Source organism: Episyrphus balteatus, chromosome 1, assembly GCF_945859705.1.
Source record: "Episyrphus balteatus chromosome 1, idEpiBalt1.1, whole genome shotgun sequence".
NCBI classification, from domain to species: Eukaryota; Metazoa; Arthropoda; class Insecta; order Diptera; family Syrphidae; genus Episyrphus; species Episyrphus balteatus.
The window spans coordinates 16694044-16710522 of NC_079134.1; the positions used below are offsets into that span (position 1 = coordinate 16694044).

General features: G+C 32.2%; 4 protein-coding genes across 4 annotated transcripts; 2 read left to right on the forward strand and 2 right to left on the reverse strand.

Moving 5' to 3' along the window:
* Positions 1-918: 918 nt before the first annotated feature.
* On the reverse strand, positions 919-1758 carry LOC129921263 (actin-related protein 2/3 complex subunit 5-C). Its single transcript, XM_056003007.1, has 2 exons — positions 1517-1758; positions 919-1454 (listed from the first exon to the last, which is right to left on the reverse strand). Exons 1-2 carry the CDS (start codon positions 1727-1729, stop codon positions 1212-1214), a joined length of 456 nt encoding a protein of 151 aa, XP_055858982.1. The 5' UTR covers positions 1730-1758; the 3' UTR covers positions 919-1211.
* A 1992-nt stretch (positions 1759-3750) lies between these two features.
* LOC129921265 (probable NADH dehydrogenase [ubiquinone] 1 alpha subcomplex subunit 12) lies at positions 3751-4643 on the forward strand. The gene is made up of 5 exons (XM_056003008.1): positions 3751-3844; positions 3917-4020; positions 4132-4309; positions 4369-4453; positions 4515-4643. The coding sequence occupies exons 2-5, from the start codon at positions 3926-3928 to the stop codon at positions 4577-4579; spliced, it is 423 nt and encodes a 140-aa protein (XP_055858983.1). The 5' UTR covers positions 3751-3844; positions 3917-3925; the 3' UTR covers positions 4580-4643.
* Positions 4644-12869: 8226 nt separating this feature from the next.
* On the forward strand, positions 12870-13263 carry LOC129921266 (splicing factor 3B subunit 5). The gene has a single exon (XM_056003009.1). The coding sequence runs from the start codon at positions 12981-12983 to the stop codon at positions 13236-13238; it is 258 nt and encodes an 85-aa protein (XP_055858984.1). The 5' UTR covers positions 12870-12980; the 3' UTR covers positions 13239-13263.
* A 98-nt stretch (positions 13264-13361) lies between these two features.
* On the reverse strand, positions 13362-14292 carry LOC129921261 (uncharacterized). Its single transcript, XM_056003004.1, has 2 exons — positions 13651-14292; positions 13362-13584 (listed from the first exon to the last, which is right to left on the reverse strand). Exons 1-2 carry the CDS (start codon positions 14168-14170, stop codon positions 13364-13366), a joined length of 741 nt encoding a protein of 246 aa, XP_055858979.1. The 5' UTR covers positions 14171-14292; the 3' UTR covers positions 13362-13363.
* Between the last annotated feature and the right edge of the window lie 2187 nt (positions 14293-16479).

A 16479-nucleotide genomic window follows, 5' to 3' on the forward strand; every position in this document is an offset into this window, starting at 1 on the left:
CTTTTTCTTTCCAAACATTGGCGGTATGAACTTTCAAAAATATAAATTTCTTCAAAATATTCCATTGAAAACAATTATTATATGCACTTCAAGTTTCGCAAAGTCAGACTACAGACCGGCAGCGACGTCCTAGTTCGGAAGCAGTGTATGCAGACGATCGTCCGAGAAAGTCGTCCGAGTAGTTCCGACCCGATGTCGGCCGATAATTCGGTTTTAGTGTACGCGAAAGGTAAGACCATCCTATATCATCGTGATGTCATGTTTGATTTTTATCTCAATTTTTTTTTTACAAATGCATACACTAGATAAATACATTTATATCGCAATTATAAAATGGATTTTCACTGCACTTTAGTATTCATATCACACAGCCCAATCGAAATTATCGTTAAAAAGAGAACTATGCACTGCAGATCAGTTTTGAAGGAAACTCAAACTTCTGTGAATAAATTCGAATTTTCAAGTTGAATAAAAAAATCGTCGAGTTGTATTCAACTTCGAGTGAATAAAATCGCCCTAAATCGTGCTAATTTTTGTTATTAAAATTCTTTTTGAGTAAATTTAACGCGGAATAGTCAAAAGTTTTTTAGTTTTCAAATAGATTGCGTTGATGTGCGTTACATTTTCAAGATATGTAGCTATTTTTCCGGTTTCTATCATAATGGATCATATTTCTTCTGAATGAATACCTACTTATATAAGGCTGATAGTCTTGGTTTCTTCTCCAACACCAAGTCCCTACACCTATCCTAGTTTATTGGAATGTACAATCAGTTCCACAAAGTTCAGTTCAGTTTAAACAGACTTCCAATCGGGATCTTACTCCTTTTGAATCAAAAACACTTAAGTCTCAGAAGAGCACAAGTAGGTACCTATTCAGAGAATTATCAAACCCATTAAAAGATTTAACTGCGAATAAATAAACCCTTTTGGGAGAACATTATTGAAATTTTTAATCTCAGACTATTGTTTACAATCATTTCAATAAAATTTTACGCAAAACAATAAAAATAAAAAAACATTTTACTTTGTTCCTACAACTGTAATACTATTTTAGTTTTTTTTCTTTTTTTTTTAATAATAATAATTATATTCCCTATTGAAACTGAAATTGCAATGTAAAAATGATAAATTTAGTTTAATTTTTTTTGTCTTTTTTGTGAGCTCTTCTGATCTATCGTCTCACTTTTTGACTACGATTCTGTTTATGTTTAAGCTCTATTAGTGTCTGATAGTACTCGAACTATACAACCAACTCCGCCTTTGGAAAATGCTTTTTCGTGCCATTGTAATAAATGGCCACTGGAACCTTCGGATGGTATCTCAAATCCTCGATAAATATACTTCATTAGAATATCGAGTAAGTCATTTTGATCTAAAGTCTCAATTGCAGAGTCCATCTGGGATGCCTTGATGGATAAAAGAACCCTGAGTGTAACATTTAAGGCGTGGTCCTACAAAACAAAATAAATAATGAACTTATCGAATGATTGACGGTGTTTTTGATGATAAATACTTTTATATGCTGCTGCTTACAACGAAGTGGAGCAGATTGAAGGACGCTTACTAAAGCTTCAATGTGTTTGCCTTGAGTCAGCAGGCTAGTAATTTCGTTTTCATCCGGTCCCATCGACACAGCCGCATCGAGTTCATCTTCTTTGAAGTTGTCCTCGTTGTATTGATCAACATCGATTTTACGGAATGCATAACTTGAAGTATTTTTGGCCATTTTTTTTTTAATAGCAGTTCGAATTTATTTTGTAGATTATATTTATTATTTATTTATTTGACTGAGCAAATTCGGTATAAAAAAATACGAAAGTTGAATGAAAAGCAAAAAGTGTGTGTAGTGGTGAAGTGACTCAAATGTCGTTTTCCAAAATTCAAGGAGTGACACTCCTAGCTATATAATCACTCCAAAAGGAGTGATTTCAAATTCCAAAATTGAAAAAGGAGTGAATTTTTGGAGTGAATTCTTCACTCCCAAAATTTTGAAGGAGTGACGGAGTGATAACCAATACTTCTACATTTGACTTCATGGACTGCTTGTCAAATTGTTGGGTGGTTGTTTTAACTATTTTTTGTGAAGGAAATTATATTTATTTACAAAAAAAATTCAAAAAAGTATTGTAAAAAATCACTAAAAGTGAATTTAAAAGATTGTGTTATTATTTTAATCATTATTTCGTATTACAAACACATGCAAAGCAAACGTCAAATCACTCTGATTGTCAAATTCTTCGTGAACAAATTCCAAAATTGCACGAAAAGGGGGGTTCACATTGACTAACTTACCGGACAGACCAGCCGCCGTTTGGTCTGATCTGATGCTGTTTTGATAGTGTGAACACCCATCCGACGACCTGTCCGGTTTGCCGGATGGTTTTCAAAAAATTTTGATTTTTTGGTGGTCGGACGGACATGTTAGTCAATTGAACGACATGTCTGTCCGGCAGACAGTGATAATTCATTCTCTTGAATTTGAGAGCAGAATAGGTGAAAGATACATTAAAAATAAGATGAAAAATCGGTTTTGATGAAAATTGTCTGATGAGTGTGAACGAAAAATATAATTCAGCCATCAGGCCAAATGACAATCGGTCTGTCCGGTAAGTTGGTCAATGTGAACCCCCCTAAAAAGGAGTGATTCACTCCCATAATTTTGTAAAACGACAAAAAAGTGCAAACTGTCAAATTTGATAAGAAGAAATTTTGACATTTCAGAATACGAGTCATTTTGCGAACAGGGTGCAACATAACTTTTTTATGGGACTCAAAATGGAAATTAGTTTGAGTGAAATAAAATGCAAAACTGTTAAATATTGAATTTTATCAAACTTAAGAAAAGTGTTCATCCCAACCAACATAAAAGCTTCCGTAAATTGAAATCTCGCAGGTTCTACTTTTTATACAGCTTGTACTAGGCTTGCTTCAGAATTTAACTGCTTATAGAAGTTCGAACTTGTTTAATAACTTCTAAAGGCTTAACTACATTGGCTCAAAAAGTGAAAAAGTACAAAAGTTAAAATTTTCAAACGCATTTTTTAATAGTTTTTCCGGCTGGAAAATTAAAACAAATGATGCAGAAAACTTATTTTTTGGTCTTTAAAACAATTTGGATACTCTTTTTCACAAAAAAATTGCTCTAGCCAGAAAAAAAATATTTTCACTTTTGTACTTTTTCAAAAAGTGGTGTATGTAGTTAAGCCTTAATAAGTTATTTAAATACTGTTAAGGAAACTTATCCGAAGAAAGCTTGTTTTTTCGGATTATGGGAACGGGCAAAAAATTCACTCTTGTGGAATTGGGGCCAGGGGTCGAATTACGGCACACGATTACGATCATACGTTAACGTTTTGACTATTTCTGTCTTATTTTAATTATTAGAAAACGATAGGGACACATAGCAACCATTCGTTAACGAACGTATGCCGTAATTCGAGCCCAGGTCTATAGTTAGTAGTGTACTAGACCACAAATGAGGTATTTATTTTCTAAAAATAGACAAGTTCGAATTTAAATAATAACAAATAATTTAATATACGATTTGAAATTTGAAATCAGACAATTTGCGAAATTATCTCATTTCAGCCCCAGTGAAAACAGTCGATTACTCGGAATTTGAAAAAATCGAACAACAACAACGAATCAAATCACAAATTATTTTAAAATAAAATTTCAAATGAAAACAATTTTTTTAATTCAAAGTCACCCTGTTGAATGAAAAGAAAATTCTTCTTTAAATCAACAGCGCCACCAGCCGTTGAGCACACTTACTAAACTGACATATATGTCAACTGTCAACCGCAAATTGTCATTTTTTTCATACTTTTTAGATCTTGTGGTAAAAATACAACAAATTTTTATTTTATAACTTTTATCCTAAATTAATCAAAATCTTTTTCTAATTTAATAGTAAATAAAAATGGCGAAATTCCTAGGTCTCAACCGCCTGGCAAAACTTTTCCAAATTATCCAGCAAAACGGTGGTATCCGTGCTACTTATCTGAAACTTTACAGGTTCTTATATAATTTTTTTCTTTTTCTTATTAACCTGCTGAGATGGTGAACAAATCGCAAAATGTTTATTTATATTTAATTTGCGTTGTTTATTTTTTTAATTTAATGCAGAAATGATGAATTGAAACTTGGAACTCTAGTTGGTACCGATAAATATGGTAACAAATATTTTGAGAATCCTTATTACTTCTATGGCAGAAATCGTTGGGTAGAATTTGCTCCTCACGTTAACATGGAATACGATGGTTCTCAAATTCCTGCTGATTGGTTTGGTTGGATGCATTACAAGGTAACTTATTTAAATTCAATTATAAGATATCATTGCCGTAATGATAAATTCAATTTTAGACCGATCTTCCTCCAATTCGCGATGGAAGCCGACCAAAACACAAGTGGATGGCTGATCATTCTGAAAATCTCTCAGGAACCAAAGGTATATCAGTTTATTATTTATTTGGTATAGTAAAGTGTTAACATTTTATTTCTTTTTTTAGCCCAATACATGCCATACACTACAACTCGTCCAAAAGTTGAAGCTTGGGACCCCAAAAAACAATAGGCAATTTTATTTGTTATGCTGTGTTAATAGTTTGGAGTAAAATATAGCGATTTAAAGTCGAAAACGTTTTGTTGTTATTCAAATTTCGACAGAAAGTTCATTTAATGTCGAACATCCAGCTTTTGTTATCATAATAAACATAGACCCAATAGACCAGGGTCGATAATTTTTGAAACCAAAAAAAATCATAGTAGGATGAAACCCATTGGAAAAGGAGGTGAACATGATGAAAATTAAAGGAAAAATAAATTACGGGCGAGCCGAGTTCGGGAAGTGGGTGGGTTGAGTTTTTAATGGTAAAAAATGGTATATCTCGATTTCCGGCAAAACTACAAAACCTATAGAAAAAAGTTGTATGGCAAAGTTGTAGGTAATAAGAAGATCTACAACTTTTGTATCAACAATTTTTTCACATAACCTCAAAATTTATGTGAAAAATTCAAAAAACCGAGTTTTTGGTTTTTTATTTTTATCTTTTTCAAAAACAAAAATTTTTCTACGAAATTTGGTGAAAACTTACTTTATTATGTTCCAAATACACTGTAATTTATTTGATTTAAAATATTAATTTGTTCACCTTATTTTGACTTAATACCAAAAAAACACCCTAATTTTCAATCGAAAATTCACGTGTCAAAATATCAGCTTTTTTCAAAAAGTCGGTGGGAATTTTGTCGTTAAAATGTCTATTTTCTGATGGTGTAAAAAAAATTTTACATTAGTATACTATAGAACATGTTCTAGTAAAATTCAAAAAATGAAAAAAGCTTGAATTCGAAAAAAAATTTTTATCATTGTTTACAATTTTGGCCTATTTCAGGGGCGGACTGGAGGTCAAAGGGCCTTCCGGGACTTTTAGGAAACGGGCCCCAAGATACTTACATAATTATTTACTTACTCGAAATATTTAAAAATAAAAGTTGATATGCAGAAATTGTTTTTTTATATACAGTGGTCGAAAAATAATTAGAAACAAGCTCTTTTTTTCAAAATGTATGTATGTTCTTATTATAAATAAAAAATATTAGAAATATTAGAAATATTTTTTAACAGAGACATTTGAAGAGCTTGATGTTTTTTTTATTTATTGCACCTTCTTTTTCTAAAATATAAGGGGTTGGTCTGTCAGGAATAATTGTTAAGGACGTTTTATTTATTTTTTGCGGAACATGTGGCATTTTACGAGGACTGCAACCACATTAACCGACTTATAGAAATTTTCGTGAATTTATCCAGTGCTTTTGTTTGTCATGTTGAAAAGCTTCACAAGAAAAAGTTTTTTGATTACATGTTAAAAGTTAAGTTAAAATTTGAGATTTCACAATTTAAAAATCTTTTAAAATAAAATAATAATGTTAAAAAACAACACTTCACGATTTTCATAAAAAAAAATAATATTTTTAACAGTTACTAACACTACCTTTTACTGAACCGGTAAAATAGGTACTCCGATAAATTAATGTCAAAACCATTTAAAAAGATGTTTTTGTAACTTTTAAAACAAATTTTATATCATTTTTTGCTAAAAATTTGTTAAATATTTTGTATACACAGGGTGTCTCAGAAGTAATGGATCAAACGAAATATGCTGATAGGCTAAATTTAGGATTCTCAGAATTTGGTAACTTGTTCATCTCAAATTCTTACGGTTTTCGATTTAATGCAGTTTTTGCGAAATTTCGAAAAGTCCTGACTTTGCAACTGTATTTTGCTTCCTCCGCTCATAATTGATTTTTGTTTTTTACAATTCTATCACTAAAACATTTCTTAATAATAAGAAATAATTAATTAATCAAAATATTTTTTGCTGCAAATTAATTAAGAGTTCAATATTTTTTAAAAACTCAATTTGTTACTCTTATTTCAGAGCAACACCCTGAAAAAAATTTGTATGGTGTGATACTGGTTGATTATTTTAAAAACTTTTCGTGTTATTGCAGTTTTCAAAAATGTATTTTTTATTTCTCATTAAGGCCGTGTTTGAACTGGGTTAAATATTTATCAGAGAATAATTTTTGAATTTTGTTTGTATATATTTGTATTTGTTGAATAAAAAAAATTATCTTTGGCTAAATTTAAGCCGTGTGTGAATTGGGTTAGATATCAAAAATTTAACCTGCTCTTTAGCTGTTTCAATTGGGATAAATTTTAGACGTGGCTAAATAATTTGTTTAAGCTGCAAAAAAAAGAATTACCTAATGGTGTTAAAAACTTTTATAAATCTTTACAATAAGGATATTCACGTAACGAGATAATTTTCTACTTTGCAGACAAAATAGAAAATTCCGTAAAAATTTTAAATGAACACCCAGAAAATAGTTGTGTAAACAAGGGAAACAAACAGCTGTTTGTTAAACGTCAAATTGAACTTATAAAATTTGTTCAATTAAAAAATAAAGTCAAGCAAATTTTGCAACTAAGCTACAATAAAAAAATATAATTTGCTCAAATAAATTAATATTTAGGTATTTCTTATTTTTATTCTTTTCAATATTAACCTTATTTATAAGACATAAATCGCGTTCAAAAACATATTCCAGATATGGGTATCCCAGATACAAATTTAACCAGGTCCCAGAGCAGGGTAAATTTTGTACAACATGAACATTTTTTTTTTCACCTCAATATTGTCAAAAATTTAGTCTCGGCTAAATATTCAACCCAATTCACACACGGCCTTTGCTTCTGAATTGGGATACATTTTCGAAGTGGCTAAATATTTTTTTCAGTTCCAAAACAAAAGAATTATTGGTTTTTAAAACACCAGGCAAGCTTTGTCATGTGAATTTTATTTTTGCGTTTAATCGTAGTGAGTATAAATTTTTTTGCATTTCGTCGGTGAAACCAGAAAACTGTGTAACTCCATTTTAGCAAATTTTATAGGAGAGCAAAAAACTAAAATCGTTTTGAAGGCATTTGTATGAGTTTTCATTTTCTAATTTGCTAATAAAATAAAAACGATGAACTTTAAGGGGATTCTGGGTTTAAGGAACGGTCGATATTAGGTTTGTCTAACAGATGGCATTCAAATCTAATTTTCAGAAAATTTGTAGTTACACACTTTTCTGGTTTCACCGACGATTTGGGTTTACAACTGTGGTGAAATGAAAAATATTTTTTTTTTTTCGGAAAAGATCTTAAAAATCTTTCATTGACTTAAAGGCCATAAACATGATTCTGTGGGCATCGAAAGATCCATATGGAACCCCCTTAAAATTCTTAGGGGGCCCACAAACAGAATTCGGTAGGCCCTAAAAGATCCATAGGAGGCCTTCATTGACTTAAAGGCCATAATTATAATACTGTAGGCCTCGAAAGATCCATATGGGGCCCCTGAAAAACCATATGGGGCCCACAAACAGAATTCGGTATGCCCCTAAAGATCCATAGGAGGCCTTCATTGACTTAAAGGCCATAAACATAATTCTGTGGGCATCGAAAGATCCATATGGGACCCCGTTAAAATTCTTAGGGGGCCCACAAACAGAATTCGGTAGGCCCATTAAGATCCATAGGAGGCCTACATTGACTTAATTGCCGCAAACATAATTCTGTGGGCCTCGAAACATACATAGGGGGCTCACAAACATAATGCTATAGGTCTCGAAAGATCCATAAGCGGGCACAATAGATTTATACTGACTAAAAAGGCCAGAAACCGATTTGAAGCATGACGTGAATGAATTTAAAAATTGAATTTCAAGTGCTTTTAAGAAATGTTTTCTTGCCCGAGGGCCTACCGGGAAAAATCCAGAGTGCCCGGTGGGCCAGTCCGCCCCTGGCCTATTTATTCAAATTTACACTTTAATTACTCAAAAAACGTAAGATTTCATGTAAAATTGATTAATCTTACGTTTTTTGAGTAATTAAAGTGTAAATTTGAATAAATAGGCCAAAATTGTAAACAATGATAAAAAAATTTTTTCGAATTCAAGCTTTTTTCATTTTTTGAATATTACTAGAACATGTTCTATAGTATACTAATGTAAAATTTTTTTTACACCATCAGAAAATAGACATTTTAACGAACGAAATGCCCACCGACTTTTTGAAAAAAGCTGATATTTTGACACGTGAATTTTCGATTGAAAATTAGGGTGTTTTTTTGGTATTAAGTCAAAATAAGGTGAACAAATTAATATTTTAAATCAAATAAATTACAGTGTATTTGGAACATAATAAAGTAAGTTTTCACCAAATTTCGTAGAAAAATTTTTGTTTTTGAAAAAGATAAAAATAAAAAACCAAAAACTCGGTTTTTTGAATTTTTCACATAAATTTTGAGGTTATGTGAAAAAATTGTTGATACAAAAGTTGTAGATCTTTTTATTACCTACAACTTTGCCATACAACTTTTTTCTATAGGATTTCTAGTTTTGCCGGAAATCGAGATATACCATTTTTTACCATCAAAAACTCAACCCACCCACTTCCCGAACTCGGCTCGCCAGTAATTTATTTTTTCTTTCATTCTTATCATATTCCCCTCCCTTTCCAATGGGTTTCATCCTACTATGATTTTTGTTGTACTTTTTAATGTTTTTGAAGGCATCGGCACTGGTCTACAACGTTTGGGAGGTGTAGTCTCTTAAATGAGAAAATTGATTAGCAACAACTTTCTTTTCGGAAGAATCGAAAAAATTTTAGCACCGAAGTATACCTCGTATGGATGGAATATTTCTTGGATGCTTTTTATTCTTGATGAGTGAAAGTATCGGTTTTTAAAACAAGATTTTATTTTAAATGAATCTGCAGACTGTATGTAGTCATTTCACAGATAGATTCCACTTTTCACTCACAAAAAAAATGGAAATTGATCTTAAATGAAAACTGGCGCGGTGTCATTAATTTGCAATATTTGTATCGATTTAATTATAATGAATTAAGTGATACAATTATTGCAATGGGGAAAATTATTTTAATGACGCTGCTTTCTGCATAAAATATGGAATTTTAACAAAATTATCTTTTTTGTTTTCGAAAAAAAAAACTGAAAAATTGGTTTCTGAGTTATTTTATTTTCTTCTCAATTCCAGCTCTAGTCTTTAATATTGCTTTTTGCATCCATCAGTTTGCTTAAAATCAATGAATATTTAGAGATTTAAGTTAAGTTCAATTTCTCTAAAATAAAAATTAACATTCTGAGTGTATTATTCAGCACTGGTTTAGTATTTTCAAAACTAGTTCTTTAAAAAATGTTTAAAATTGGTTTTAAAACGTTGATTGATTGCCCGTAATGGTTGGGTATTGTCCAGAAAAGAAGACTCTTTTTTTGACTAACATGAATTCTAAATCTTAAGATGGAGAAAATCCCAGGCATAAATTAACGTTTTTGTTTACTATTCAGTCAGAAAAAATAAAATGAAGATGCAGAAATTAATAGGGCATTTGATAAAAATTGTTTTCAGAAACAAAGTGGTAGGAGTTTGAGAATTGAGCTTAGACCAATGACTTGAAGTGAAAATTGGCACTACCCAGATTTTTATTTTATTAAGCTGACATTTTCCGTTATTCTTACCTTTTTTTTTCGTGCGCTCGAGGCTGTAGTTAAATAATCAATACCCTTCCTTTGAATAAAAATGTTCTATCATCAACGATGCCCTAGTTTCAACCATTTTTAAAATGGTGTTAGTTTGAAAAATTTTCTTTAACCCTTTTCAGCAAGCAACTTTTTTTCTTATTTTTCACAAAAAAAATTAAAAATGAGATAAGTTTCCATATTTCTTAAACTCGGAAAAGCAAACTTTTTGCTACAAACTTGTTTCAAATCATAGATTCTAAAACGATTATAATCATTTTTTTTAGTGGTAGCATATTATATAATTAAAGGCTTCTTGAAACATTTCAAATACCGTCACAAAAACTGCAGTTTATAGCCTGGTACGCTGCTCGCGCTAAATTTTAGCTCCCATACAAATTATCGAAAATTTTTATCTCAGCTAAAATGGATCCCATACAAATTATCGATAACTTGTATGGGAATTTTATCTCGGCTAAAATTTAGCGCGAGCAGCGTACCAGGCTTATACCTAAATATTAAGATTTTTTTTTAATGTGTCGTTGAATTCATAGAGCAATAGCTAATTTGCTGCTTTTAGCGTTTTGATTATTGGAATAAAAAACAAAATTAAACAGGTGGTTTCCATTTCCACTAGTACTAAATGCACTTTTGAAGTACTTATTCCAGTACCTTTAAGGCGAGGAAATTCACAATTTTGTTCATGGAACAAAGAGATAGTTGCTTCACTTGTGTGTTCTTATGCAGAGAAATTAAAAATTGTGTGCTTTTATCCCGTCATTGAAATAGAAGTCTTCATATACGTTTCTGGCACCTGCGTTTCCTGGGGAGATGATCTATTCATACTTTAATGGAACCCGTCTATTTCAAAAGTGTTTCTCTCAAATACAAAAAATAGTAGGTATGGTATATTTTACTTACCCTTATTTTAATTTTCACGTGAGCAAGATTTCATCCGGAAAAATTAAATTTAGCTTTTCCACTATTTTAAAGTTCCGGGTGAGAAGTTATTTACGTTCGGAAAAATCCTCGTATTTTTTACCAGGTAATACTCATACTGTTGAACCCGTACCACATACCACTACAGTATACATTTTTGGTGTGTGAGCTCCTTTACAATTTCGCTTTATCATTTGCGGTATACTATCACCAATGCGTTTGCACCTACTTATATACTTTCTCGTTTGAAGTTAATCATATCTTTGGCGCAGGGACATAAGTCCCCGGGACATAAGTCCCGAATTTTTTTTTCGGGACTTATGTCCCACTTTACTGGGTCATAAGTCCCGAACCCAATTCGGGAATTATGTCCCACCCTACTGAGACAGAAGTCCTGATTTTTTAGTCGAAAATGGGACATAAGTCCCGAATAAAGTAAAAACAATTTTATATACATATTTTTACTATAAATGTTCATATAGGTACTACGCAATCCATAAGAAGATTATTTTTTGGTGTCATGGAATACACCAAGTGAAATAAGAGGAAGTCTTTCGAGAATTGGCATAATTTAAATTTTCAAAAGAAAAATAAAGCCATTTTTTACATTTGGCTTTATTTCTCTTTCACGTCAATTTATTTTCAAAAAAAAAAAATTAAAAAAAGTGCCTCGTTTCGGTTTATTAAAGCAAAATAATACCATTATGATTTTTTTATCATTCCAACTTTTCAAAGAATAAGTTTTATATAAAATGTGTCTTACTTCAGTTTGCCAAGGAAAAAAAAATATAACTCAAACTTCAAAGAGAATATTTTGCCAGTTTAATGTTTGTTCCAAAGATATGCTTGTGTAATAACTCGATAAGCGCGAAGCGGAAAAAAATTTCTCAGATTCGAATCTCTTTAATTTGCACAACCCAAACGCGAAGAGGAAAGAAATTTCTCATATTCGAATCTCTTTAGTTTGCACAACCCAAACGCGAAGCGGAAAAAAATTTTGCCCACGGGAGAATCCATTTTGAGGTGTGGAAATAAAAATTCGCGCGAATTTTTATTTCCACACCTCAAAATGGATTCTCCCGTGGGCAAAATTTTTTTCCGCTTCGCGTTTGGGTTGTGCAAACTAAAGAGATTCGAATATGAGAAATTTTTTTCCGCTTCACCCTGGTAAGTACTCATATCGGTTATCACAAATATCAATTATTAAACTTTCACTTTATACATTTGTTTATATTTTGTCACGATGCAACTTCGACTAACCAATAAATTCGCAAGCTTTGCTTTTGTTTTCCAACAGCTTGTAACCGTACCTTACATCGGAGTTGGTACTACGAAAAAAAAAATCGTGAGAACAATATCGGTTCTATTATTTCGTCAGCTGTAGTCTCTAATAGTCTCTATAGATATATTTATGCAAAAAAAAATACGTGGGACATAAGTCCCGAAAAATTTTTTCGGGACTAATGTCTCTGTAAGGTGGGACATAATTCCCGAATTGGATTGGGGACTTATGACCCAGTAAAGTGGGACATGAGTCCCGAAAAAAAAATTCGGGACTTATGTCCCTGCGCCCATATCTTCATACTTAAATAGTACTAGTACATCGAAATCGTAAACAAAAAGTTTTACGCCACCTAAGCGAAACGAAATTTTTAATACAAAAATATCATTTCCTGTAGTTTCGCTATCCCGCATTTGAAATGTCCCGTACTGCCAAGCACTATCCTTACCGCTACCTTATGCAAGAGCCTTTAAAGACAATTAAAAACAACCATACCTGGAAAATTTGTTTCCGCCCTAAACTACAATGACATTTCTCAAAAAAAAAAAAAGAAATCATTTCCCAAAAGCGAAAGAGAAAAAAGTAAAAACTTTTGTTTGATATAAACATCAACCAAATACCAAACTATTAACTAAACGTTTAAATAAATAATCTCTAAAACCATGGGTGATCGTTACAACATTCACAGCCAACTTGAGCATTTACAAAGTAAATACATCGGAACTGGTCATGCCGACACAACCAAATTCGAATGGTTAACCAACCAACACCGAGATTCTCTAGCCAGCTACCTCGGCCACTATGACATGTTGAACTACTTTGCTATAGCTGAAAACGAATCCAAAGCTCGCATTCGTTTCAATATAATGGAAAGAATGCTCCAACCATGTGGACCACCTCCAGAAAAAGCAGAAGATTAAAATCAAATATAAAGAATAAAAACAATAAACATTTTATACCAAAACCACCAAATACTTTGTATTTTTTTTATTTATTATTTTAACTTATAAAATACTTTTTCTATTTCTACTTCTATTTTATTATTTCATTGCATACTATGTCCAAGTATGCTAAATGACGCCGATAATATTTGTTCGGTGGATTTTGTAAAATATTCCATCAAAGTCTTATCGCGTTCTCTTTGCAAAGTGTGTTCATATTCCATTAAAGCCTTTTGTCGGCTAGAGAATTCTTTTTGTAGAGACTTTTGAACACTCCTAAGGCGATTTGTTAGCTTGGTAAACTTTAAATCAGTACCATTTTGTTCTAGAATTGAAAGATTCCCTTAATAAGATTGAATATATGAATGAAATCAAGTTTTTTTTTCTTTACCTTCACTGACACTATCATCAACAATCTTTTTCTTGATTTTCTTTTTCTCAATTAAAGGCTGTTCAAAAACTTTAGGCTTCTGATCGATTTGTTTATGAACAATTGGAATTGCCTTAGGTGCTTCCAGCGGTATATTCATCAACTTAACCGGACTCCTTATAATCGGTTTAATATCAAGCATTTCTGATTTAGCTTGACTTGGCATTGCATGATATTCGGCATCAACAAAACTAGCAATAACTTGGCGAAACTTTTCCGGTATTAAAAGAATTCGATCTTTGTTACCACGCTTATAACAAAGATAAGCCGATTTCATTTGAAACCATTTTCTACGAATTTGTGTAGGACTTTTGTTGGGGAAGCCAAACGATCTCATTTGATTTGCTATTTCAACAAAAGTATATTGAGTGGTTGTGGTGGTGCCTTGTCGGGAATGCATTTGTCGAACAAGATTTAACATACAACCAATTTCATTGTTGCACCAAAAATTACGTTTTTCTTTTTTTCTTCTCATTCCCATAGTTAATGGGTTATATTAATAAACAAAAATAAAGAAAACAAATTTCAATTTTTCGATTCTTAACAAAAATCTTTAATCAGAGCAACCACTTGCTGTAAATAATACAAAAAAAACATGAATTTGTGTGTACGTGTACGTCACTAATAAAAAGTGGTGCCAATTTCATTGAAATATACACTCTCTGGTGAAAGAAAGGCATACTCGAATGTGATTGTGTACCGCAAGCGGTATTGATATACAATTTTGTACCGTTGCCCGTACAGCTATCGATACCATTTAGTGGACGAATTCCTGTATCACTCCTTCTTCGTTTAAGGACAAGTATGTAGATCTAGCTTAATTTTAGCAGCTTTTTTTCTCTGCTTTTTTAGACTTATTTTCCGTCGGCTAAATTGCGACGAATAGAAATTTTTTTTAAATTAACATTTAAATGTATACCTAGTTGGAAATGAATGTTTGATTTTCCACCTGAATCTGCGCACAACTTGGCAGAAATTCTTAAATAGATTTCGTATCGAAATTTAGCTCGCTCTTACACAGCATTTGGAACTTTTTTATTTAACGCAATGGAGTTATGTATTTGAAAGTTAGTTGTTGCATGTATTGGTGCCATTTTGTACTGATTCATACAATTTTTATAAAGGAATGACAACACCAGAAAGTTATGCGGTAGCGGTAATTGTATCGTAAACAATTCCAAACCGGAACGTCAACATTCGGGTGTGAAATTTTTTTCATACAATTACCCGTACCGATACCTTTCTGGTGTGGTGATTTCTCAAGTGACAAGTAGTAGGTATGTTTTTGTGATCCCTCTATTAAAGGACTCCGCATAAAATGTATGGATTTGAATCTTATTTGAACATTACATCCTTCTGATTAAAATTGTTCATTGAGTCAAGGTCGGGAAATGGACAGATTTCGAGTTATCAGAAGGACAGAAAGTTTAGGAAATCGTTTATTTTCATGGAAAATATGATCTGAAAAGAAAGTTGACCATATTCTTACTGTGGTTTAAAGATCGTTTACAATTTTGCTATCGACTCAAATCAAGCTAAGAGGTCACAATAGCAAATATTTTTGTCGAAAGAGATACACGATACCAAAACAGATATTTATCGATTCCGTCGACTTTTATCGCATCGAAATAAGGGCCTATATTTGGGCATCGTCCAATTTTTACTAAACTACCCTCCTCTTTTAGGATAAAAACTGGAGAGGGCACAAAAAAAAAGCAATCAGCCCAATTCTGAATGAAACCTCCCTGGGAAATTTGTTTGGGTTCCTGTTTTGTTTTATATTGGTTCCCTTGTCGTTAATAATGATAAAAAAGCAAAAAAATGCTAAATGTATCTAAACTTTTTGATTGAGAGCCCTTCTCCCGAACGTGATTCACCGGTAGTCTTCGCAAAATTAATGATTCCCAAATAGCGATTGGCGTCGCTTTTTATTTCAACAAAATTATTGAACGAATAAAAGGCATCGGTTATATGGAAAAATAAAGCCATTTAACACGTTGACTGCCAAGTGACCCACCGGTGGGTCACGCAAAAGTTTCCCAGGAGGCCAGGTGACCCACCGGTGGGTCACAGTCAGAACATTCCTTAAAAGAAAAGAAGATATGACCCATTTATGGGTCACTTAGGAATAAGCACAAGCACTTAACATAAGGGGCCATGTGACCCTACGGTGACCACACTTTTAAAACACATCAAAAACACTTATTACTTAAATTTAAAGACACAGAGAGATACGTTTAAAACAAACGTTAAAGGTTGGCCCTCAGGGGATGCTTTTTTTTTTGTTCGGTGGCAGTCAACGTGTTAAAAGATCATAAAAACCGTTATAACTTTAAAATATAAATACCATTTTTTTGGACTAAGAATTTCCTTGTTCACTTGTTTTCTTGACATCCTCAAAAATACACCAGTCAATAGTCGCAAGGGTGGTCCTTATTTTGGATATGCAGTTTGATAGCCGCCATTCGGTTGGAAATACTGAACAATATTTTCCCTAATTTTTTTAGATTTTTATTTGATTCCCTGCCTCTCCCGGATTCAACGTAAAATTTTAGGATATTTTCTAATTTTGTATGACTAGGCAGTTGAATAAGAGCAAAACTTAGAGAATTTTTGTTCGCTATTTAGAACAAATTGATATCCATTCACCGTGGGATTTCGGCATAAAGTAATATAAGGACCACCTTAATATAATCACGCTCTGAAAAATTCTATTTGAAAATGCACCAGTAACAGCGTTTATAAGGCGCACAATATCAAGTATTTTTTAAAACTACACAACTACTGTAC